At 41.9% G+C, this 25,851-nt stretch overlaps 2 protein-coding genes across 6 annotated transcripts in view; both read right to left on the minus strand.

Annotated features, from left to right (window-relative positions):
- Dop2R (dopamine D2-like receptor) overlaps nt 1–17,029 on the minus strand; it is a 76,371-nt gene extending 59,342 nt beyond the window's left edge. For all 5 annotated transcript variants that reach the window (XM_032439907.2, XM_032439904.2, XM_032439906.2 and 2 more), the window contains exon 1: nt 16,407–17,029. The gene's annotated coding sequence lies outside the window, so the exon portion shown is untranslated. The remainder of the gene's footprint in view (nt 1–16,406) is intronic.
- LOC6631378 (ubiquitin-conjugating enzyme E2-22 kDa) lies at nt 12,250–13,466 on the minus strand. Its single transcript, XM_002055615.4, has one exon. It carries the CDS (start codon nt 13,174–13,176, stop codon nt 12,577–12,579), a length of 600 nt encoding a protein of 199 aa, XP_002055651.1. The 5' UTR covers nt 13,177–13,466; the 3' UTR covers nt 12,250–12,576.
- Nucleotides 17,030–25,851: the final 8,822 nt, after the last annotated feature.

Below are 25,851 nucleotides of genomic sequence, written 5' to 3' on the forward strand. Positions count from 1 at the left end.
TTAATACAAAGATTTTGCAGCGGCCTGAGCAAATTATAAATGCGCCTGCAGCCATGACGAGCTATTTGCATAGAGATGAAAACGGTTGGTGGCGGTGTGCGATGGCCAACAAGGGTCAGTCAGTCACTTGTTCGACGCAGACGACACACACTTCAAATGGAGCCAGCACTTCCACTCGGTCTACGTTCTAAGCCTACGTAATGGTCGCTTAATTTGCCGACTGCTGGCCAAGCAGTTGCTGATTCGATCAGTGGCCGCGCAGGGAATGCTCAGCAAATTGATGCTGAAATGTATTTATTCCAGCCAGATGATTTCAAAAAGCGATAAAGACTCCGGCAGCAGCATCCAGCAGCCAGCAGCTAGTGGCAGCCGCAACACAATAAGCCGAGGCACAGACGCGCGGTGAGACGAGGCAACTGCAGCTAAATTCTATGAAATATACTGCCTGTCCATTCACAGTCAGCCGGGCGGAAGCAGCTTCAGCGCCTGGCTGGGCGTCAATTGACAAATTGTCGGCCGGCAGCTCCAGCAACGTTTCAGCTACGCTCCGCATTGCCAGCCAGAGTTGCCACCAGGCCAACGGCGTTGTCGTCAACGTTGGCGTCGTCGTCGCCATCGTTGGCGAAAGTCATCACAACTTAAAGCTAATTTTATTTCGTTTCACTTGTGCCAAAATAAGCTCAAACCAATTTGGTTATTATTATTCATACTTCTCCCCCTCTCTGCCCCACATTTTGCTTTATGTACAATTTTTTCTTTTCGCTACTTTTTACAGCTTTCTATTGTTTATGTGCTTGTTTGGCTGTCGTCTCTGTGGCACGCATGTGCGCGCAAAAGTATGCTGCGTTTTCTTTATATATTTTGCGTCTTCTTAAAATAAATTACTTATACGCAATGCTTAAAAACGAACGTAAAATATGTATATATGTTTTCAGTGTGTCTTAAGCACACAATGGCCGTGCAGAGCTTTTGTTTATTTTGCTGTATTGTTGCTTTTAGGGCTCACACACACACAGGCCCATCCACACCCACACCCACACACACAGGCACACAGTCTGTTTCCATTGTGCGTTTGCTTTTTGCGGCTCATTCGCAGTATATTTTTGGCAACACTGCGGAAAATGCTTAAAAGACGGCGAAAACACTCTGCCACACAATAATAATCAGGCACAAACCTGACAGCAGAGATATAGCTGCTAAGCCTTAATGAAAGGACCTCTGTCAAAATTGTCAGTCTCGTCGTTTATTTTTTTTTTTTTTTTTTTTTTGCGAAGAATAAATATTGTGTAGCTGAAAATAAACATGGTTAAGAAAAACATGGCAGAGCGGTCAATTGATGAAATACAGGTACAGCTAAAATATATATGCGCAGATATAAAACATACTTCTGATCTCAGCCGAATAATTAGATTGTCTTATTTATATAATATTGTGTTATATCATACAGTGCTTGTAATTGATATGCTTCGTAAAGAAACACCTAGGAGGCAGAAGGATTTAATCAATCGTCATTAGTTGCTATGGCAAACTATATATATTATATAGTTAACCAATCCGATTCTAACATATCAACTGTAAAAATAAATACTTAATGTCAAGGTTCATCAGGATGATGAACGCACAAGTTGGTATGGAAACAGACCGACAGACAGACAGACGCGCACGCTTGTGTCAACTCAGTTCGCAGTGAGACGGAAAAATCTTCTGCTTCAATATTTCTTGAAAGTATTATGTGTTTTTCCGCGTAAGCATATTAATAAAATACGTGGAAAATGGTCGCGCATCAGAAAAAGTATTTTAATTGTGATTCAACTACAATTAGATTACACAGAATGAGTAACAGTTCTGCTAGTCGGGCTCGTCCTCGAGCTAATTATAACTTTTTGCCAGAATATGAACTCATGAGCTGCACCTATACCACATGAGCCGCTCTATGGGAATTGCGATCTAATGGCATGCCAAATGCGACAATAAAAATGTCACTTTTGCGTGTTGCGAGAGAGAGCTGCGAAGCATTGTTTCGCACAAAACTACAAAGGCCAGTTGGTAATCCACAATAAATCACGCGCAGGCCACGCCCATAGCTCATTGAAGGGCTAGCAAGTGGGCTAATTAATTAATTGGCAACTCTCGCGCAATCGCCATCGCCATCGCAATCAACGCTGACGGATCTGTTGACGTTCTGGGCAACATTTGCGTGTCACTTTTGTGTTCGGCACGACATTTTTCGACCAAAAACGAATTGTCAGCAAAAACACAGCAAACAATTAGCGCCAACTGCCCCTCATCCTGGCCCTGCCCAGCGCTTAGCTTATCTTGGGCAATCGACGGCACGCACTTTCCAACTCCCAATCTAGACTTTTGGGGATTTATGCATGCCGCTCACGGTACTCGCCTCATAACTCATAAGTTACAACTTAAAACTCCCACGCACTCCTCCAACCACGCTTCCGAGACTGGCCCATGTCGTGCTGGAAGGCGACAAATTAGCGCAAATGTTTGCAAAATGTTGCCAAACGCGAATATTTTTGGCCATTCGGCCAGCAGCAATAACGACAGGTGGCTCAATAAAAAACACCTTGTCATGATTAGCCGAATTCTCTGGAGTCGCTGTCATAAATACTAAGCAAAGGAATGCCAACATAAAATGCCAACAGCAAATATAATGATATCTTCATCAATCTAGATGGATAAAGCCATAAAAAGTGGTGCTTAGCGCAGCAAGTTCCCAGCTCGTGCAAGAATACGATATAAGAGTATCATCCAATTTGTGAACACCTTTATTATTGACATCTGCCTGGCAATCGGAGCCAATATAGCAATTGTGCTAATCGTAGTTAATATTAGTGCACTGCGTAGCTCAAATGCTCTCTGTAAGTCTTATCTATGTTTATACAACTGTTTGCCAAGGAAGGCCTTTTACGGCAGTTTTCTAACTAGTTAATGTTGAACATTTTGATGATAATTTTGGATTATCTCGGGTAAATAATAACAGATTTCTTAAAGAAATACCTTTTTAAGTTCGTACCTTTCCAAGCAATCGATAAAAATCAATATCGACATCGGGTTTATTGAGCAAATTTTATAAATATTAAGAGCTAAAGTCACCAAACTTTATGCTTTGCTTCCTGAATTTGATTCACTTTCGTTCTGTCGTGAGTTCGAGTCCTACCAAAAACTTTTTTTTAATTAACTTTTATTACTTCAAACGAGCGCGATGCGAGAGCTGCATTTGTTGTGTTGAAATAAAAGGATTCAGGTTATTCGATAGGCGGGAGCTCCCGACTAGAACCTCTTACTTGCTAAAGATATTTGTGTCAATTCTTTGAAGACGTGTTTCACACATCTCAGATAATCTACCCTTTCTACTTCAAGCTTCTTTTAATAAAGGGTAATATATATACATTTGAGACGATTTAGAAATTCCAGCGTAAGATCGGAAAATACTTATGGCACCCTATTACACAGAATGCGTATCAAAATGAGTGTACGCATCATAGTCTTTTCCATTTAGGTATTGTCTCGCCTTGGCTTTACAAAATGCCAAGGCAAGCCAAATAAAATACCACAATAATGCCAAAGAGATTTAAAACGCGCACAATATTTGCCAATGCCTGGGATATGCTTTTGACTTTGATGCATTTAAAAGCAATATATCTGTTGAAGTATAAATATTTCATTTTTGTTTGGGATATTTTTTAGGGCCAATATGCTGAGAATCGCATTTCGGACATAACAGAAAATAAACAATTGCAAAGGGCCTCAAAATGTATTCAAATAAATATTGTTTTTATTTCAACTTTTGTGCAAGAATTCAAACATTTACTTTATTTAATGTTTACTGAGTGTGTGTGCTGGAAATATTGTATTGTTTGGCATTGTTTGGATGCTTTATGAAAATTTTTAAGCACATTAAATTCTTTTTTATTATTTCTCAACAAGTGTGCGTGTGTTCATGTGGGTGTGCGAGTGTGCGTGTGGCGTGGGGCGTGTGAAGTGTGTGAGCAGAACTTCTTGGCAGGTTAACGTGGTTTGCCAACACGTCGACGTCTGTGGGCCTTTCTTGAGCATCGCTGGCATCTGGGATTTGATTGTTAGGCCGCATAACACACAGGCAAACACACACATATAAACGCACACGTTCACGCAGGCACGCACACACACAGACACGAGAACAAGTGTTTCGCATGTCTCTGGCTTGCTTGCTTTATTGATAAATGTTGTTGTGTTTGTTGTAGTTGTTGGCATTCGGCGTAACTTGCAGCATTTCCATGCTCTGTTCGTACAGATCTTTAAAGAGCATATAAGCTGGTATATATATTCCAATAATATCACTTATATATCTAGACCTATGAATGGGACTAGCTACTATGGCGTTTGATTGAGACATCTTCACAGCTAGCTTAGCGACCAGGCTGGTACTTAAAATCATTTTGTATTTCAGGTTCGAACCTGCGTAGCTTTAAAAACTTTACAAGCTTTGCAGCTTAGCAACACTTTAACCATATGTGTGTACGGGGTATCAGTTACTTGTGTTGTGCTTCCTTTAACTTGGTTGTCGATACTTTTTTGTCTGCCAATTATAAATTCGTCAGCATGTTTCAAGGATGACAGCTGACTTCGCTTGAGCATAATATCACAATACTGATTGAAAACTGATGTGTGTTTAAAAAATGCTTATATTGTGCCCACATTAACATACACACACATGTAAGTACAGCCAAGCATTTCAGATTGCAGCATGTTTTCATAATTTTTTTGTGAATTTCATAAGGCTTTCCATTTCACTGGGTTTGGCCTTTGACCTTTAAATGCGACTAAAGCCGGGCTCTGATGTTACCAATTTTGTCGGTACGCAAAGCCGCAGAGTATCAGGAATTTACATATCGACAGACGGAACTTTATGGCCACCAAAACTGTTGCTCACTTCTTAATAGAAACTTTCAAGAATTTCATATGTTGTTTTAAGCTCCTGGCAAAAGTTTTGGTATCGGAACCATTTGCTTCCTTCAAGTTGAGCGCACACAACTCACAAGGCATCCAAGCACATGCCACATATGGACTATGACAGCGGCACGCACTGACAGTTTTCTGGCGTTGCTTTAAGAAAATAACTTATTATTTTATGTTGGTATTTTACCTAACATTAGATGTCTACATAAGTTCTCTTTGACCCGACTGGTTGATTGATTGGTAATCGTCGATTAACCTAAGTTGAAAGATCTCGAAAGCTTTGAATTCTTTGTTATTTTAATTTTCACCTTCAAATACAGCTCTATATCAGAACATTATAAGACATACTTAAATTATTTGAAATGGGGGGTTCAAGGCAACAAGGTGACTAGAAGGAAAAGTGATGTCTGAAACTTGAACCGAGCAAAGCTGGGTAATACGAACCAGTAATTATATAACTGTTATGTTTAAATGTGATTTGATGAGAGATGTCATTGAGTCATTATAGAATAAGCTCAACTTGTGCCACTGGCCTAAGGTATAGAAAAATATTTGTACCACATAATGTATGCTGGTGCTAATGGGCTGGCCAATTGTCACGAATCGAAGCAAACGAATGAGGCGGAGGGTAGGTGTTGTGGGGGGACATTGGGAATTTACTGGTTACTGCACAAAGAATGTTTCTGACTTTTATGCCCAGCCTGGCCACGTTCAGGATCTTGACCCATGCACATAGCCCATGGCAAAAATCTCATAGCAGAAAGCCTGGCGGCAGCTGGAAGCTGTGCCAAGAGCAGCTGAGGCTGGTCGACTTGTCAGCGTAGCCTCAAACTCAGTGACATTGATTTTCATTTCGTAGTCGGAACAAGAAAAGTCGGAGAGAATTCACATTTTGGCTATGCTTTTCATCTTGTTCCTTTTCAGCATTTCTTTTTCAATTTTTTTTTTTTTTTTTTTTTGTGTACGCTTTTTGATTTGGTTGAGTTTGGGTTAGGTTTGGCTTAGCTTCGCTTGTTTTGGTTCGGTTGGGCTCCCCCGATACCCCCTGCTGCCAGATGCCTCGCTGTTCAATTTTCAAAGCGAGTTACCAACAGCTGCTACTTAATTGGAATTTTTGTGCTGCTGTGAAAAATGTGGCATGCATTGTCATTTATGTTTGCTTTGCCGTTTTGGCTTTTCAGAGGCTTCGACGGGCTCTGGAAATGCTGATCCCACTGCCAGGCGCAGCACCTCTACTCCACTACGCTGTGCTGTGGCATCTGTCGTTCGTTGAAACCTGCATATGTTGGCAACTTTTTATGGAAATTCACTCAGCATTCAAGATTGAGATGTCACAGAGATGTCCCTGTCCCCAGCAGCCATCAGTTGACAGAGCTAATTCATTCAAATCTGGAACCTCAGCTAGAAATGAATAGTTTGCATCATTTGTTCGCTTGTTATGAGATCCACGTTTCTACATTGTTTTTTTTTTTTTTCTGTATATCGATATTTTTTAAAAATCGATGATAAAATGCAAACAATTTAAAGTTTAAAAAGAACTGCCCTTCAACAGGTGAACTGATTCACTTTCAATTTTAAAATTGGTATTCCACCAAAACATATTTACTATTTACACATTTTAAAAAATTAAGAAAATGTTTTGGGTATATAGTTTTTCTCAATATTAAGCCAAAAATTATAAAAATTACTTCCTGACATATTATTTGAGTGTGCAAGGCACATTTCTGAATTTGATAGATGTTTGTTTTTGGAATTTTGCAATTTTTTGAATTCGTAAGGATCTTTACTTTTAGTTTACCAAGCCCATCAAATCTAAAATCGGAGGGTTTCACCAGAATATTTGACAAGAAAAGGTTCGTTCATTATATCAAAAATTGTTCATGTTGTCCGATTTGGGAATGATTGGCATTTAAAAACTCACAATAAAAATTTCTACCAAATTTTGAAAACTACGCATGGGGATACATGATGTTTTTTTTTTATAAAAATGGGGTCGGTCCAAAAATCGAATATTTTTTGAAGATTTTTAATGAATATCTCGGGAATAACTTATGGTTTTAAATTGTTATACCTATTTGAGTTCGTACGGATCCCTATTATCAATTGTCAATCAATAAAATCAAAAAGTAATTATTACTAAGGATTATGACTGTAATAATTATAATTATTATGAGGAATATTACAATATTTACAATCTGTTTTCTTCCGTACACAAGCCTGAGTTTCGAGCCCGCATCCTCCTTGTTTCGAACTTAAAAATTGTTTACATGGAGCCTTCTCAGCTTTGCAATGTTGGCACTTATCAGCTGGTTGTCTTCAGTTAAAATGCAAATTAAATGGAAAATGTTGCTTTCAAAATACCTTCACTGGCCTAACATAAACACGAAACACACACTTGCAAGGACACACACGCACACTCCGGCACATACATCCATATATTTACAATAATAATTATGCAAATTCAAAGCCGTAATGTTGGCAAGATTTTTTTGGTCCCATTGTCTGTCGCAATCCCCATTACCATCTGCATCACCCATCAGCAGTCTGCCAGCTACCATCTCCTCCGGCTGGCATCAGCACTTGTCTCCACTTGGTTGATTTTATGTAAACAAAATGACGTACGCCTTGAGGTTTTTAGGTTTATGCAGGATACCTGCGCCTTCAAATTCGACTGCAAATTTCTTATGCTTGGCAACGGAAAAGAAGTGAAGCCAAAGCGAATAGAAGAAGTAGAAGCCACCGCAGCAGAGGCAAACAGAAGGAAACCAAACCAAAAACTGAGCAGCGCAAATCTCTCGGCTCGCGGGCAAATGCGCATAACTCGTTTGAGCAGAGTGCTGCAGGAGCAGGATGAAGCTGAGGATGGGAATGGCAATGGGATTGGGAATGGTAATGAAAAGGGCAATTTGATGGGGGGGTTGTGTAGATGGGGCCTAAAGAAGATGAGGATGTCATTTCTGGCCAGGAAACGGCTGCCTCCTGTTAGCTGCCGCCAGCTGCCTCGTTAGCGGCTAAAATTTTCTCATTTTCTGCGAGCGAATTTTTTGTTTTTCTGTTTTTCAGTTTTTCTGCGCCGGCTTAGTTTTATGTCTTCTAACTAACCGAATTGTCGAAAATGAGATTACATAAGTAAATTCTGCAGGCAGCTGCGATTTAAAACTGTGCGCTGTCAGATCTATTATCTGCTGTGCGTCCATTGCCATAGTCAAAGCACCCCTCGACCGTCCCCATTAAAGCGCCCCTCCCTACTGGTTGTTTGTCGCCCACACAAAAAGCCAAACAGCATTCAAATGGGGAAACCTTTTAAGCACCTAAAACGAAAACTGGGTTTCCACTAAAATGCACATGAGTGCACCAAAACGCCAGAGCGCCAGAATGGCGAGCGCGCTGGAACAGCTGGAATGGAACGATAGTAAGGGTGTGGGCCGGTGCAGCAACAAGGGGGAGAGAGGGCGTAAAGGGTATGGGGCACTGCATCCAGCCAAATACAAGTAAAGTGCATAAAGCTGTTTGTCCTTTGTCCGTGTGTGCGTGTGTGTGTGTGTACGTGTGTGTGTGCCACGCGGTTTTTAGATGTATTTTAAAAGATTTAGCACACTTCCACTGGGCGCCAAAAATGGCCGGACACAAGCTGCAACACACAGAGGAAACCCGAGAGTGAATGAGAGATAGAGACAAAGAAAGAGAGAGGGGACAAACTCAACCGAGCGACAATCCAATCTGAAGGGGTAGACCACCCGGCCACCAGGAGGGGGCCGTACCACGAGCAGCAGGACAGTGACAACCGCAGATAAACTGCAGGCACGGTTCGACTTCAGTTGCCTGGACACCGCAGCCAAAGGGAATGGCTGGAGGCGGGGCAGTGAATGGGGGCGCCGGGGGCGTGAAGCAAATGTGAAACAATTCCGCTAATTGCAAAAAATGCAGGAGAGAGAGCGAGCGAGAGAGCAAGACAGGGAGAGAGAGAGAAAGAGAGGGGGCAAGCAGAGCGTGGGAGTTGCGATTTGAGTCAAGTGCGACGCTTTGCTTACCGCATGAAGAGGCGACGAGGCGCTACACTGTAAAAAAATAAAGCCAACAATGTGTAAGAATATAATAAAAAACAAAATGAAAGTAAAGCGTGGCACAGCAAGGGCACATGCAATCGGGCAGCTGTGTGTGGCACACAGAAAAGTATGCAACGCTCTTCATACAACCCTCCCCCGAGAGCAGCAGCCCCGCCACAGACCAGGCGACCAGCACAAACCTAAGCTAACTTTTACTTAATTTGACTTTACTCTGCTGATTTAATTTGGACGACGTCGACGCTGGCAATGGCAACAACGACGCTGAGTTTTTCACATTTCCACGTGCTTCAGCGCAGATTTTCTTGCAATTTAATTAATTTAATTTGGTTTTGGCTTTGGCTTTGGCTTTGGCAAATGGAAATGCTTTCCACAAGGGGCATTGCAAGACGGGCGCGTTGCACGTTGCAAGTTGCACGCTGCACGTTGCACGTTCCCTGGTCATTTCAGTTCACTCGCCTGCAGCTTTCATCTAGCTCCATGGCTCAAGGCTTACAGTTCGCTGCTCGCTTCTCGCTTTTCGCTTTTCGCTTCTCGCTTCTCGAGTGTTTCATTTCTCGCACGCTTTTAATTAAGCGCCGCTTGCCGCTCGCCGCTTGCCGCTTGCAGTGTATACCGCACTTTTATTCCATCTCTCACTCTATGTGTATGTGTGTGTGTGTGTACAATGCATTATGTGTGTTTTGTTTATATGCTGCATCCGCTGCTACTGTCACTGCTTTTGTGGCAATGTTTGAAATGGTCAGTGGAATGCGTTGATATTGCTACTTATAATATTCTTTAATAATCCAATTAAGCATAAAAAGCACAAAGGTCACTCGGCACAATAATTATTTTATGCAACATGTATCAGGGCTCCAGATCAAACATTGCCAATAATTTGACATACGGCTCGAGCTCACTTCCTGCCTTGAGACTTTGTGCATGAACCTGTTTCCCACATTTGTGAATATATATATAAGCCTTTGGCTTATAAGTATATTTGCAATATTTTAATTTAACAATTACATTTTTAATTTGCGGTACATTCTATGGAGTACTTTGCAATTTGCATGTATTTTCATTTGGAAGTTACATCAAGTTTGGATATAAAAATGTCAATGCCTTGAGCTTAATAAACCCTCAAAAAGTTTTTAGAAATAAATCATTTTAAATGGTTAGTCTGTTTTTTAAAGCAAATGCTTTGGTTTTAGGATCGGTTAATAAAAACTCCTATGGTACTTGTTGTACTTTTGTACTTCAGAGTAACCTAAGGAGACTACACTATGGATGAGTTTTTGCGAAACAACCAAAGTAGAGTAGATGAAGTTGTGAGGGAATATAATATTTTATGCCCTTAACTCTTATCTCTATTAATACGAATTATATTTATTGTAATTTCTTTATAGCAGCAGATTTTCTTAACAAGTTTAGGTTAGATTAAAATATTTTTAATACTTTCTTTACATCCGATCACCGCGACCCTATTTTAGTCTTAATGCTTAGGCCGCAATTCGCTTATCCATCATGTTTTCAGCTCTTGCGTGCCTCGAATAAATTTCTCTTTCCTGATTTATAATAACCTTTCAAGAGAATAGTCAACAATAAAGTAAATATGGAAATAACTGCTATAGGCCAATTGGCCTAATTAGGCAAATAATGAGTATGAGAACTCCCAGGAAACGCTTTAAGGGCGATATCAGACAGGCGCTAAGCAATTGGAGATATCGTAAAACGCAGGAGTCACCATGGGGGGCTGGGAGTGGGCATGTCCATGGACCCCGGCTGATTAATGGCGCACCTATTGTCATTAAGCCTCTCGACTGCCGTTAGCTAATTCGCCAATGTAAAATTGTGGCCACAAAGCGAGAGAGTGAGAGAGAGAGAAAGAGAGAGAGAGAAAATACGCGCAGCCAAAAAGCGAAACCAAGCTATGGCTTCAAGTCAGGAAAAAATATAAAAAAAAGGAAAATAAAACAAACCGAAACATAACCAACCAGCTGATGATATGGAGATGATAATGATGATAGTTGCGTTGGGCAAGTTTGGAGCATTCGATTCGACTGCACGCCGACTAACAAGGATAATTGCAAAAGGAAGTAACAATAAAGTGAATGCCATCGAATCGTATCCAGTAATAGTCACAGCTATCTGCCACATGGACTCTGTCTGTGCGGGGCCTGAAAACAAAGGCAGTTCAGTAGCAGTGGCAGTTTCGCATTGCCAGACCTGGACCCGGACGCGGACGCGGACACGGACACGGACACGGACACAGATACGAACCGAACCGATCCGGGTGCCCTGTCTGGGGGCCAAAAGCAAGCAAAACGTTTGCGAGAGCGCGCAATCAGCGTAAAGTGCGCGACGCTTTGTAAGTGAAACGATAAAAAAAAAAAAAAAAAAAAAAAATACTGTTTGGAGTGGAGGGTGGCAGTCAGGAGGTTCGGAACTGGGCTTTAAGGCAGAGCGAGCGAAATGCAGGCGAGCCCAATGCCGAGAATATAATAAAATGTCGTTTATTGGCGGAATGGGGGCGAATGATGGCGATTGTTTTCAGGTTTTCCTTTTACCAATGCCTACCTCCCACATATTCTGAGCCAGCACCCCTCTGCCCATCCATGCAGCATCTGCTGATTTTGCTGCTGACTTGGGCTGTGACTAAGGCTCTATCTGGCAAGAGCGTAGCTCAGCAACCCACAGCCAATGCAATCAGCCACTCAGCAGTGCCATCGAATAGAGTATTCTCAATTAGTAAATTAAATGTTTCCACTGAGAGTAGTTTTGCTCAAAGCAGATCTCATTTTAGTACTCGATTTGTAATAAATGCACAATTATAAATTGTGTGTAACAGTCGGATGAACTACTGCTAGCAGTGAAATTCCATATATAACATGTTCAGAGCTAGCTCTGAGGTGCAATGCTGCGAGTTTTAAGTGGATAGAATTGTGATTTGATAGCATCAAGTTAAGCACGTTTTAAATCTTCAAATGGTTTCTATGCTGCTCTCTTTTCAATATTTTTGTAATCTTAAGTTCTACTCGTGCTTCATACTTTTTAAAACTAATATAAAATAAAAATGTAGCGACAGAATTCCGCCAGCCAAATGTACAGGATGGAGATATGTCTGTTGAAAATTTGTCGCTGTGCCAGATCAAGAATATGTAAGCATGTAATTATTTGAAAGGCCCAAAGATATGTTTCCATTATTGGTTTCTTATCTTGAATCCTCAATGCCATTTCATGGAGACAGGATGTGAGAGTGGAGTTTAAACTGGGATTTGTATGATTTTTAATTGAAATTCGCTTGGAGCTAAATATATGTTACACAACAAATAGATTTGGAAAAGTAAAAATAACTACAAATTGGGTAAAATTTACAAATTCAGTTGGCGTCTTTGCGTATTGGAAATTGTGAGTGTATCGCTTGCTGTCGCTGCTGTTGTTGACTAAAACTGGAATTTCGCGATTCCGTTGTTATTTGATTGATTGATTGACTGAAAGGGATTGATGGCTAGAATTTGTAACGTTTGTCAGAAGTTAGCTGCATACAAATACAAGAGCTACAGCTGTCTGTTGTTTTTTAAGGGAATATACGCTCGGTGGCACCATCCAAATTCCAATTCTCCCGGGAGAGCAGTATGCGTGCCTCGTGCTCGTCGAGGCCCAATTCCATGAGACATAAAACCTTCGTATCGCAATCGGGAAATACATGCGGTCCGCCTGCGTAAACGTTTGTCCAGTGCTTGGCCGTCACCTGGAATACATCGGGCTTGGCCTTGAACTGGTAGGCGATGCACACATCCTGCGGATCATCTGGCTGGGCGGCGGAGAGCAGTGCCTGGAGCGACAGCAGCACCGTGCGCAATGTCATCGCAGCAGCCCAATTGTCCTTTAGGATGTCTCGGCAGATGGCGCCCGATGCGGCCGAAATGTTTGGATGCCAGATCCGTGTCGTAAAGCGGACCTTGGGCGGACTAAAAGGATATGTGTCCGGCACCTTGATCTCCAGCGCAAACCTGCCGCCTTCGTAGGGCGTGTCGCATGGTCCCTTTATCTCTCCGCGCAAGTTCGTCCAGTTGTCGTTGATGAGTTCGAGCTTAATCATGCCCTGAACAAAGTCGTCGCCCCGCATAACCTCCTTCAGTTCGCGCTTGATGCGCAGCATCGACATGTTTGCCATTTTTCGACAATTTTGGTTCTGATTGCAAGTGTAGAATATTTCTTGTGTTTGCGCGGCTGGTTCGGTGCTGCTTATGCTAGGGGTTTTCTCTTTCTCTTTCTCTCTCTCTTTCTTTTTATTTTTTGTTTTTATTTTTTTTATTTTTTTGCCTGTATTTGAGGTAAATGTTCTTGTATAACGCGTGTTATTTAAGGCTTCAGGAACATTTGTTGATGTTGGTTTTAAAAAATTTTATTGAAATGTTTTTGCAAGAATTGTAACTAAGCAGCACACAAAAACAAAGCTAAACCCCTAATAAACTGACGAACAAAACAGATGCTTACTTGTATACAACAAAAATAAAAACACGGCAAAAGGACTAAAGAACGGCGCATAAAAGTACACGAAAACGGCCAAGTGACTTATTCGAATGGACACTGGCCGACGGTTCAACTTCTTTACTTCAAGAAAATTCCAATTATTACATCCCAAGCTGTCTACCTTTCGGTTGCGCACTTGTTGTCCCTTGTCAGCTACCTAACTACGCTTACCTGTTGCCGACGCTCATTAGAAAGGCGCTGACGTCGCCATAACACTATCTTTTTGGGATGCTAGCGAAAAAGGTTTGTGAAAAGAATTTATCTATTTTTTGCTAGCTGCTAGTTGTTTAGAGGAGTCATTTATTTATGACACCTTTTGAGCGAATGAATGCAAGCGTTACTCTGAGAAGGAAATTTTACTGCGTCAAGATGTTAGATGTTTGTAAAATATAGTGGACTTTAGAAATATATAACTTTGTGCACTGAAATAATCTCGATGTTCATTAAATTATCTGGGCATAAGCAAACAAAAGTGTTCAAGTGCCGAAGCCCATGACTATACGTCTCAGCTTTTCTACAAGCATTGCTTACGCTTATGCTGATGCGTACATTTTTAAGGAATTGTTACTGTTTGTAAGACCTAACGAATATATATATGTGAACAAATTATATATTTCTGTAAAATATCTTCGTTTCAACTTTGTCATGAACCCTTCTTCAATTGTACTTTTAAAGCTAATAAAAATATGTTGCATACTAGAGAACTTATTTGTATAAATCAAACCTGTAAATTCTAATATATATCAACCAAGTTTTTACGTCGGCCAATAATAGCTAGTAAGCTTTTATGCCAGAGCCTTATTTAGTTTTGAATCGGGGCTGCAAGCCCAAAATTGGCTCTGGTTCGAATCACAGTTCGAACCTACGCCCTGCTTTGAGGTTTTGAATGTGAATGTGGTTTTTCATATCTACGAACCAAACCTACTCTACGAAAAAAACTTTCATGAAAGGGTTTCTCTTTTTATTGGGGTTTCACAGTGCTCTTCATAGTAAAAACACCCTGAAACACTTTTTGAGTTTTGTCAATAATCATGGACCAAGTGACACAAGGCCTGACAATAAAAGCCCGATAATACAGCTTCAAATTAACGGATTAATGTGGATTCTAAAATGTTCACTTCAACAATGTAGCGCTGCCATAAGTAGAAGGGATAAGAATAACAAGGGGTGAAACCATTTTCTTATCTAATATAAGATTAGATAAGAATTTATATGTATAAAATGGAGCAAGTAAAATGTAATTTAACCGTTAGTCGAATTTAACTGCTTGTCAACCAAAAGAACTTTGACATAAACACGGCCAAAATGAGCCGTGAAGTGTGTGCAAGTTGGGGGAGAAACATTGTCTAGCAAATTGGAGCCAAGCCAATGGAGTATTGTTTTGTGGCCGGTGACAAAAACGCTGCTAGGCAGAAGCGTTCAACAACACACTCACACGCTGTCACACATGCACACACAACTAACACACATACACACTGACTCTGTGCGACATAAATTTGCTCTGGCATTCCTCACGGTGAAACACACCCAATCACTTGTTACACGCTGGAGTTTCTGTTTCCCTTTGTATTGCGTTTTGTCGGCCCTGTTTTTTTTTTTTGTCTCTCTCGCTCTGCTTCTATGTTTTCTCGCTATTTCTCGTAACTCGTATCTCGTATATCTTGACAACTGGCGCACTGTGCGTATGCGTGTTTTTAATTACTAGCCGAGGCATTGTTCATACGCCGCGTGTGACAAATCAACAGGATATGCTGGCGGGGAACCATGTCTTATTGCTGTCACGGCCATTTGTTGCGTGCCAACCGCCCCCCACCACACACAGCAACACATTGGATACCCGTACCCCAGACCCGCACACCGCGCAGCACGCACTCCTCCCTGGGCCCTTAAGGCGCCCAGAAACGCCATTTTTGCTGCCGTTATTGTTGGCCCCGTTTTCATGCACATTTATCGTGATTAGCTATTAATTGATAATAATTAACTTAAGCACATGCCACAGATGCTTGCCTCAGCAGCAGCAACAACAACAACTTAAGGCCATATTAACAGCATTTGCGTTTGGAGATTTGCTGCCTGGCTGCGGCCGCCAATTGATATGACTATTTGTTATTGCCGCCTCAACTTAATTTCTCCCTACTCCCGACTAACCAAACGCCCATACACGCCCACTGCTTGAGCCTCCTTTTGCTTTGTTTGCATTAGCATATTGTGAGCAATAAAAAACATTTTTCATTTATTTAATTTAAATTTGTTCAAGCTGCTCTTTAACTCCTCACGCTGTGACTTTCACTACCAGCAATGGCAATAATTGTATTACCGAATTTCCTTGTGAAAATTGTTAACTAACTTTTGGATAGAGAGTAGTAGGACTGTAGATTTTTACAGTGCTAATACGCTCTTTAATATAAGATTTAAGCGACTCAAAATCTCTTTGCCATATAACATATTCATATTTAAACGAATAATATTAATAATATTATTAATTAAATCTATTACTAGTATTATTTTTTTATTCTTGTTCGAATTATTATTATTAAAACTATCAATGATTAATGCATGTATATTTTATAATTCAATTGAATCGCTTTTATTATTTTCATTACAACTGATGCTATTTATATTTTATTTTAAATATTAATAGCATTATTTGTGTATTATTAATAATATCATTATACTTGTCAAGCCATTATAATGTAAATTTTACATTAATCAACTTTTTATTTTTTATTTTTTTTTAGAAAATTGCATAAATAAAAAACACACTGTGTCAAAAGTGATGCTGAAATATTTTTATTAAGCACATTTATCATTTGTTATATAGGAAATATAAAAACCATAAAAATCATTCAATCATCAAACACTAATACTTACAATGCGCGCCTTGGAATTTCACTCAAATTTGAATCGATCTCCGAGCTTCCAATACTTTCGCACACATATCAATGCTGGCATTTAGGTACGATTTTTGCCATATATTTTATATTATTATTATTATCTATTTTTCACTAATCAACACTTACTTATATATTACAAAAAAAAAAAAAAAAGCAACGAACACAAAGCGCGAGTTTGAAACCAAAAAAAATAAAGTTTATAATCGCCGACGGGTATTTAGAAAACGGAATTATTTTTTTTATATACTGTGCACGCAGCTTGTTGATGGAATTGATTGTGATTTTGATTTGATTGATGAAATGTCGAATTTTGTAACGATTTTCCGAAACACTTTGAATATGGTTTTTGAATTTGGATCTGTCAATGGAGTTTTTTCTGGACTATTTTTTTTTTTTTTGGTTTTTTGTTTTATTAGTTTTTGTTGGGGGTTTTTGATTTGGAGATTTTTTTGGTGGATAGTTCTGTTTAAAGTTCTGTTGTTTATTGCGGCGGTTGTGAGTTTGTGATGTTTGCTTGATTTGATGGCTGGTTGGCTGCTGCTGCGTGCTCCGTGCGGCACGTGCGAACACGTTCAGATTTCATAACCAACTGTCGAGTCTGACTGGCAAAGTGGCCGACAGGAGCCGCGACTGCCGACAGCTGCCGAGCCGAGTGCTGTGCCCGATTGGTGCGATGCCAACTCGAAAAGCTTTTCGAATTAAAATCGGCCGAGTTGTTCTCTCTTAAAAGATGCCGCCAACGGCAGAAACAACAAGAACAACAGCACGACTCGAGTAAAAATAGCAACAATTTGAACAGGAACAAGAACAACAAAGAGCTACCCTTGGGCTTGACAGACTTCTGGGCGCTGTTGCTGTTGCGCCTTGGACAGGTCAGCATTGTCAACAACTTTGGGCCATTGGCTGATAAGCGAATCGCCTGCGCTCTCTTAAGCTGCAGCCGTCAGCGGGCTCTCCCTCTCTTTCTCTCTCGCTCTGGCTGTCTCGCTCTGTTTCATGCTTAACGCTCTCTTTCGGCCCGAATCGTAACACACTTCTAGAAGAGTGGCAACTCTTGTAGCACTTTAAGTGAAACGCGTATTAAAGCGAATGGCGTTGCGCGCTGCCAGTTGGTGGCACTTGTGGCAAGAATGCCTCAAGTGTTGCACAGGCATAAAACTTTGACCATTAGTCGCATTAATGTGCCGCGCAGCAAATTCGTCAGCTGGTCAGTGGTGCATTGATTGCGTGGTGCCACCGTAAGGCGTTGTGTGGCTTATCGCAATTTCTATTGCCAACTTTTCCGCTGCCAACTCCAAAGTGCCACATTCCGAATTCTCAGTGTCCATTCACAATTTACCATTTTTCATTGTCCACTTGGATTTCAACTCCCAGGCAAAGTGCCGCGTACCTCTGTGGGCATTTATATATTGTATTACGCTCTGCATTTAAGTACGATTTATGCAGTTTATATATACTCTCTCGTTCAAAAGAAAAAGTCAACGTTAACAAATGCATTTCCATTATGATTATTATTCATAATTCATATTTATGCACTATATTTCTAGATCAGGAATCAGGAATAATAAAAAATATATAACCTGCGAAATTTCTTTTAAATACAATTGTGCGCACGCAATTTCGCCGACGGCAATACCTAATTTATGGGGATAACAACTTATCCATATCAATATGCAAAACAGCACAGGATTCCTAGTAGTATATATAACAATAAACATAGAAACAGAAACTGAAGATTAATCTCCAATTCAAAACAAGTATTCCAAGAACTTTTCAAACTCCAAGATAAATATTATCAGTTGAATATATATGCATGAATATTTTTTGGAGGACTTCCACTGCACACAGGCTGCTAATAGCTCAAAATAAGCTCTCAGAGCAGCATGCATTAGAGACCCGAATCTGCGACAAAGCCCGCAGCCACAGCCGCACCCAAGTCCAAGTGCGATGCCAAGTGTGACCCTTCCGCACGTATAACTTTAAGTGATTGTTTTAGGATTTGCATGCCAACTGTGACACACATATACACACACACACACACACACACACACACACACACACACACACACACTCCATAACTTAAGGAAAACAGGTGCTGCCAAGACAATGAAAGGACTCGGGCTGGCTAGTTCGTGGGCGATTCGAATCGCAGCCGGCAACAGGGGCCAGCTAAAGGCAGCCTCCTGCTATTAGCTTGGCGGAATGCAAAAATTTATGCGCCGTACTTGAGGCCGTAAGTGCTGTCAACAAGCGCTGCGCGCTGCACGCCTCAAGACTAACCGTCCCCTCTCCTCTACACCCGCCGCCGACCCCTTGCTGTACATACAACCGTTGACCGTCAGTTATTGCCGCCGGAGACGCGAGTGACACATGTTACTCCAAGTGCTCCGGCGGGGACCGCAGCCAGCGCCGGCACTCATGTGGCAAGGAGCTGGGAGCCACAATGACATATTGTATCCACAGGCGGACGTGCCTTGTGTGCCAACTAAGAAAGTTTTCTTGCCCCCTCCCCTCACACACACCCACATACACATACACACAGCTCTCCTCTCTCAGTCCACATCCATAATAGCCTGCTTTTGCGGTTGTTGTTGTTCTCGGTGTCACTTGGCTTGTTTACGGCCGCGTCCGTCGCACGTTGCTGGGGCGTGGACTTGGGTTTCGGTTTTTATGCGACTCACACACATAAATTATACGAAAGACATATTAGTTGGTTGATTTTGATAGTGGCCAAACTTCTGCTAAGCAGTAAAAACTGAGCCCAAAAGCGAATCACATGATGAGCCTCCCCGCCCATTGGGTGGAGTTGGGGCTGTGAGGGTTACAGGTAAGCCAGCTGCAATTTGTGTTAAGCAAAGTGCAGGACCACTGCACACAATCCTTATGAAATTCTACTGGCCTGCGCAAACTCATAAGTTCTAATGCAATCGGACTTGGACTTGGCCGCAAATTACACAAATCACATTTAAGTTGTGCTCCGGAACTTTTGGCCACTGCACTGGCCAGTGTGCACAGAATCAATAAATTAAGCCCTGCTACCCCAAGGGGACATCATATTTCTATGCCAGGGGCTGGGCTTAGATTGTTGGCAGGGGGCATGAAGCAGAGTTTTGACTCGCCCGGGAGCGAAAAGTTTCAATAGGTCGCACAGACAGACGTACGGACAGAGCGAAACACTTCGCTGGCAGCGACCTTGAAAGCGCACATTTAACCCACAAGCAATTCTCTATGCATCCCTCTCCACCTCACACCCTCTCTCTCTCGCTCTCGATCTCTCTTGGCCGCAGCTGCTCTGCGCCTGGCATTGTCATTGTGCATCCTGAAATCCGCACAAGTTTGGCACATTTGTCACTTCGGACATGGCCACAAAAAATGTACCCGAAAAAACAACAACAACAAGTAAAAAAGCTCTCCTGACCAGCAGATACCCTACACGCAGCGCCGAGAAGGAAGCGGAATCAACGTTTACTATGCGAACATCTACATCCGTAATCCAAGATGGAGTCGAAAAGGCAAATTATAAAATCGATATACATATATCGATTTTGTAAAAGCATATTGAGCTTTCGATCATTCGCAAAGAAGAAGAAGAAGAAGAAAATACGCAAATTTCGATCGAAGATCGGACAGACAGATGGCTAGGCAGCCGCACGGACATGGCTAGATCGACTAGACTATTGATGCAAATGAACGAATTTATTGAAGCTTTCGTATACTCTTCTTTAGCCATTTTTAATTTGAGTGTGCAGGATATAAAAACACTGCAGACTGAGTGCAACGAAATGTTGCAGACATGCCACACACGCACACACTGAAATCACAGTCTTTCCACGTGTCGCATACCTCACCCACAGCGCCTTTGTCGCTCAATGTTAATAACTGCCACGGTCCAGCAGGCAGAGAAACAGAAGCACGGGCGGGAAAGAGGGCGGCGGAGGCGGTTTCTATTCGAGTGGAAGGTGTCAGGCAGCGGTGGGGGTGCGGGCGGATTGTTACAGCCATGCCATTAGTTCACCGCATTTTATAGCTTTGGTCTCGTTCGCATATGTGCAGCGTTATCTGCGCTGGCAAAGCGGCTCCTCCGGCACTCACACGCCCACGGGTCTCTCAATGGGCGTGTCAAAAGGTGCGTCGTCCCAACACGCCAACATAACAGCCAGCTGGAATAGGAGGTGTGACAGGTAGGAAGGGTTAACATGTGTGTGTATATGGCAGGACATGTTGTTGTTGTTGATGCTGCTGCTGTTGTGCGTGCGCCAAGCAGAGGGCCAACTTTTTCAGGGAACTACAATAATTTAGTATAGTTCAAAAAAGTTCCACACCTGTCTACATCCGCATATTCGCACTGGCATCCACATAGCCACACATCCGCATCCGCATGTGTGTGTCTAAAGTTTATTGGTAAAATTTTATTGCAGATTTTTGCGCTATGCCAGCCAGACGATCCATTTTTGTGTGTGTGGCAAGCCCATAGACTGAAACCACGTTTCTCAATACCCAATCTGCGTCCCGGCAACCGTTTTTGTGCGTCGTTGTCCTTGTCCTGAGTCTGGGTCTGGGTCTGGGGAGTCGTGCCTCCTGCGTCTTGTATCCTGCGTCCTGAGTCCTGAATTCTCGCTCGGCAGTGTCTTGTGAAAATATTTGGAAAAACTTTTGCAATTTATCTGTTTCATAGCCAGCGACGAAAAACGCAACGCCAAGGCCTTGTCCAAGTATCTTTAGCATCGCCTCAGCCCACCTCTACCTGTCGCTGCCAGGCTGTGGCACAAGCGCAGCTCCTTGCAACACGCACACATCGACCCAAAATATATGTGTGTGTGTAAAAGAAAAAGGGTAAGACCAAAACGAGCGCCGCATGGAAAACCAATTGCAAAATGAATCAAGTTAAAGTAATTTGGCAGTAGACTGGTCTCGCCCCTTGACCCTACCCCCAAGCGGCACTTACAGCCGGCCACCGTACAGATGGCCACATATTGATAGGCAAGTGCTATGGACAAGGCACAGCACGGCATTCGCTCCCAATCTAGATTGATCTGTGGCCGGAGATCGACCTGTCGAATTTGGTTTTGAGTAGACTATACAAATACTTTCCGCAAGTCGCTTTTTTTCGAAGGTAAAAATATTGATATCTAAATCAGCTCTGTTTGTCGACGAGTACAAATTATATATGTGCATATATATCAAGGCAACAAAAACAAGAGTAATAAAATGTTCTGCTTCGACTCATAGCTCAGAAAAACTCCCTGCCTTAAGGTGCGGTTCGTGAACCTAGTTTTCCACATCCTTGAGCCCAGGTTCATGCCGAGTTTTCTCATGTGACAGTAGCGCTTCATAATTTTGTTCTTCAGATTTATTTTGTTGCGGTTTCCAGGGCCCAACTGGTTTTTGGTTGGCTTTCGGTTAAGTCGCGGCTGAAGCTGAGGATTGTTGTCCGCCTATTCGCAGTGCCACGCCCAGCTGGTAACCGCAAGGCAAATGCGGCCAGAGGCAGGTCATAAAACCAGATGCTGCCAGCTCAAAGCAGGGTGTTTACGTGTGTGTGTGCGTTTGTTCGTTTGTGTACACTTTAACTCATTAGCGTGTAAAGAATCTTAACGCTTCAAAATGAATTAATTTTCATCCAATTTGACGTTGACACACACACACAGGCTCACACACAGGAAATGACAGCAGCAAAGAGCAGCTCTTAGCGCTTCGTCTGGCTACAGCATGCACCTGTTTGTTTACCCCAGCCTATCCGCTGCCACGCCCACTAAACACTGTTGCTCCTGTGCGCCTCTTGGCAGCCTATAATTTTGATTATTTTATTTTATAGCTGCCGGCGACGCTTTTGCTTTGTGCGCTGGCTCAAAACTAAAGTCTGTCAGGCGCGCAAAGGCCTCTGTCTGCTCAGCGTGCAAATGTGTGTGTGTGTGTGTGTGTGTGTGTGTGTGTGTCTGTATTTAAATCCGATTTGAATAATTACAAATTTCAATTGTATGAAACCAACGGCAGCAGCAGCCGCCGTCATGACAGCCAGCAATATGACGCCATATGGAAATGGCAGTGCTCTGCCACACCCACACACACACACACACACAGAGACACACTCACACTTTGATTGTGGTACGCACATTTACCGTACAATGGAAACAGCAGCCGCTGTCGCAGTCGCAGTTGCTGATTTTACAGTCGCTGGTCACAGGCAACGGCTTCTGTTTCTGCCGAGTTAAAGATAAGATTATTACCCAACACACACACACAGCCATACACACCTATACACACACCTCGTCTTGCTGTGCTTGGGAATTATTTTCGTCGGCGTCGCCTTTTGTTTGAGCTTCAGTCTGCGGTCGCCTATTTGGTGGCATTGCTACGTGATACGTGAGAGTCGAGAGCTGCCAGCACTTCAGCGCACACACATTGGGGCACTTACATTTTATTCATAATATTGAAATAATACCCACACACTGTACTCCTGCTCGCGCCGACGACAAAAGCCAACACTCGGTTAACCCAAACCGTTTTTCCCTAGCAACGCTTTCAAATTTCAGTCCAACATCGATTAACTCCGTAAATGCTTAAGGACCTATATACAGCTGGGAAATTGTATTTAAGGAAATATTCCACAAAAGTAAAAATTCCAACAAAAAACTTATAAAGATATAAATGTGTATTGTTCCCTTAGTATTTAAAAACTATTTATTGATGCTGATCTTCTAGTTTGTTGTATAACATACATTGCAAATATATATTCACGTACTTTTAAAATTATTCTAAACAATCGCGCTTCATAATATCAAAGGATGTGTTCTGATCAATCAATCAGTCAGTCAATCAGTCAGCCAGAACAAACATTTTTCAAATGTACACATATATCAATAATAATAAATAAAAAGTAAGCTTGTTGTACTTAATTGATTATTGGTAATTGTTGCAGTTCCTAAAACTCTTATTCATGCATTGTCAATCAATCAATCAATCTGCCATTAGCATTGTTGCGGCCAACTGTACGTATGGGCAATTTAAAGAGGAATAACTGCAGACTGCTGCTCTATGCAAATGATAATAATTATTATAATAGAAATAACGATGATTATAAAACTCACACACTCGTAACAACAAGAACAACAAATTAAAAACCTAATAATTGTCTAATTATAATTCCAACTAATGAGTTTTCAAGTAGATATCTACATCTCTAAGCTCCGAGCTCCGAGATGAGCCAAATGCCTGCCCCGGAGTCTCTATCGTATTGCTGTCGTTGACTTCCCAGTGGAGGGAGTTTTACGCCTATCTTTGGTACATTTTTGTGGCATTTCTATTATGGGATCCATTCCCAGGACTGTAACGGGGTGCATTGTGTATTTAGCATGCTTATCGCTTAATTGTGCGACGAGCAACCGAAACAAGAACAAAAACAACCGCCGACTGGCAACTGGCAACTGGCAATTGGCAACTGGTAACGTTTGCCACACGAAATATACAAAACAAATACAAAATTTATCAAATTTTGAGCAGACAAACTTTGGAGTGTGTTTTTGCATTGAAACTGCTGTAGCTGCTGATGAGAAAAGCATCAGGAAGCGGAGCAGAAACAGGAGGGGTAACAGGAGGGGAAGGATTATCCAATGAACTAACACGAGTCTGGAATTTGGCAAAATAAACTAATAGAAAAGCCGAGTGAGACAAGTTACTCGCATGTGGAATACCCTGCCTCAAAACACGCTCATATCAAATTGCTTTTTAAAAGTTATACAAAACTTAAATGTTGCTGCTTCTGCTGTACAATAGCATATCCATCTATCTGGAATTAAGCTGCAGGCTTGCAATGGGTGAATAAATGGAATAGCTGGCTGTCTACACATTTTATAGCCACTGTGTCGCAAAGCATCTTTGACTATAAAATATATTTCTTTATGCCCCCTTTTGATGGTCTAACAGCAGCTAACTCAACACCGTAAGCACATGCCTGTGGGCAACTGTGGAAGTAGTACGTTCTAAAATGATTAGCTTGGGCCAGCAGTGGCCCTGTTGGGACAATTGCTTTGTTCATTCGCAGGCAGTTACAGCAAAGTTTTCTAACGAGTTCAACTTGGGGCAGAGTCACACAAGCTGATGCCACAACACGGAATTCGCAACTGCCAAAATCGCGCCCAACGTGGACTGTGTTAAGCTCTTAACCGATTTAGTCAGTTGCTCCTCTTGCCAGCATCATATATTTTCGGGCGCTCATAAATCAGTTAAGAGGTAACAGGTATCAGTCAGCGACAGGCTTTTGTCTAGCAGCCCTTATGCCCAGCTGCCGCCCGATGTCCTAAAAATAAACTGTGCCCACAGTGCCCACCCACAGGCAATCGGAAACTTTTGGGCGAACTCTTTGCAATCGATGGATTCTTTAATGAGGAATGCAAATTTAAAGGCCCAAGGATATGAAACGTTGATAACTATTATTTTATGTATAGTACATGCATACATAATCACTATTGCGCCAATCAAAGAGCGACCTCAGGCTATTTGGGAGGTGGGCAAAGGAAAGGTGATTAAAAACAATGAAAAGGTCTTCTGAGCCAACGACTGTGGGACAATGTGAATGGTGAAAATGTTTCGGTGCGTTATGCTGCGGTGTGTACTCGTAATGCGCAGGGCCAGAACCGGATGACAGGAAGTACGCATAATGAATTAGCGGGACGGAAGCGCACTAGAAAGCCAAAAGCCTGCCGTTTGAACCATTAGAGCCCGCAACCTCTGATGGGCCGCACTTGAGGTGGACAGCGTCCATTGCCCGCGGATCGATCCCGATCCCTATGGCGTTGCTTATAATGGGAGCCAGCTAACAATTTATGCATACGAACCATTCAGGGCTTGGGCCATCGAAGGCACTCACGTGGGACAAGCACACTTCACGTGTTAGCAAATGGCTATGGCATAAATTAAGGACAAAGCCACTGATTGAAATAGCCCAAATGGGTAGCCTCTTCGTTCAAAGGCTTCTTGCAAACATTAAATTTATGAATAGTTGTAAGCGCTTTGACGCCCGAGTCTTTATTCCACATTGGTTTGCCTCCTTGAAAATAGGTCGAAACGTGTGCTCGGGAATATTAAATAGAGCTGCATTTTCAATATGAATATGCAGGACTTTTACTTATTTTCTATATTTCCTCCCATTAACAAAGTATCGATTTTTAAAAAATCGATTATAATACTCAAAATCACCACATTTAGTAAAGTAGGTTCATGGATAGTATATATAGATTACAAATATTTCATGGTTGAGATAACCTTTTCTGATCTTACCAAAACCAATTAAAAAACTCATTCATTTAATGTTCGTATCTTGTGCTCTGGCACAATAAATCCCTCTCCAAAACATCATAACAGATATATGGCTATGGAGCAAACAGGCTTTATATTTTAACTATTTGGCAACCATAACTTCCAAA

This window comes from Drosophila virilis, chromosome X (genome assembly GCF_030788295.1).
Source record: "Drosophila virilis strain 15010-1051.87 chromosome X, Dvir_AGI_RSII-ME, whole genome shotgun sequence".
In the NCBI taxonomy this organism is placed as follows: Eukaryota; Metazoa; Arthropoda; class Insecta; order Diptera; family Drosophilidae; genus Drosophila; species Drosophila virilis.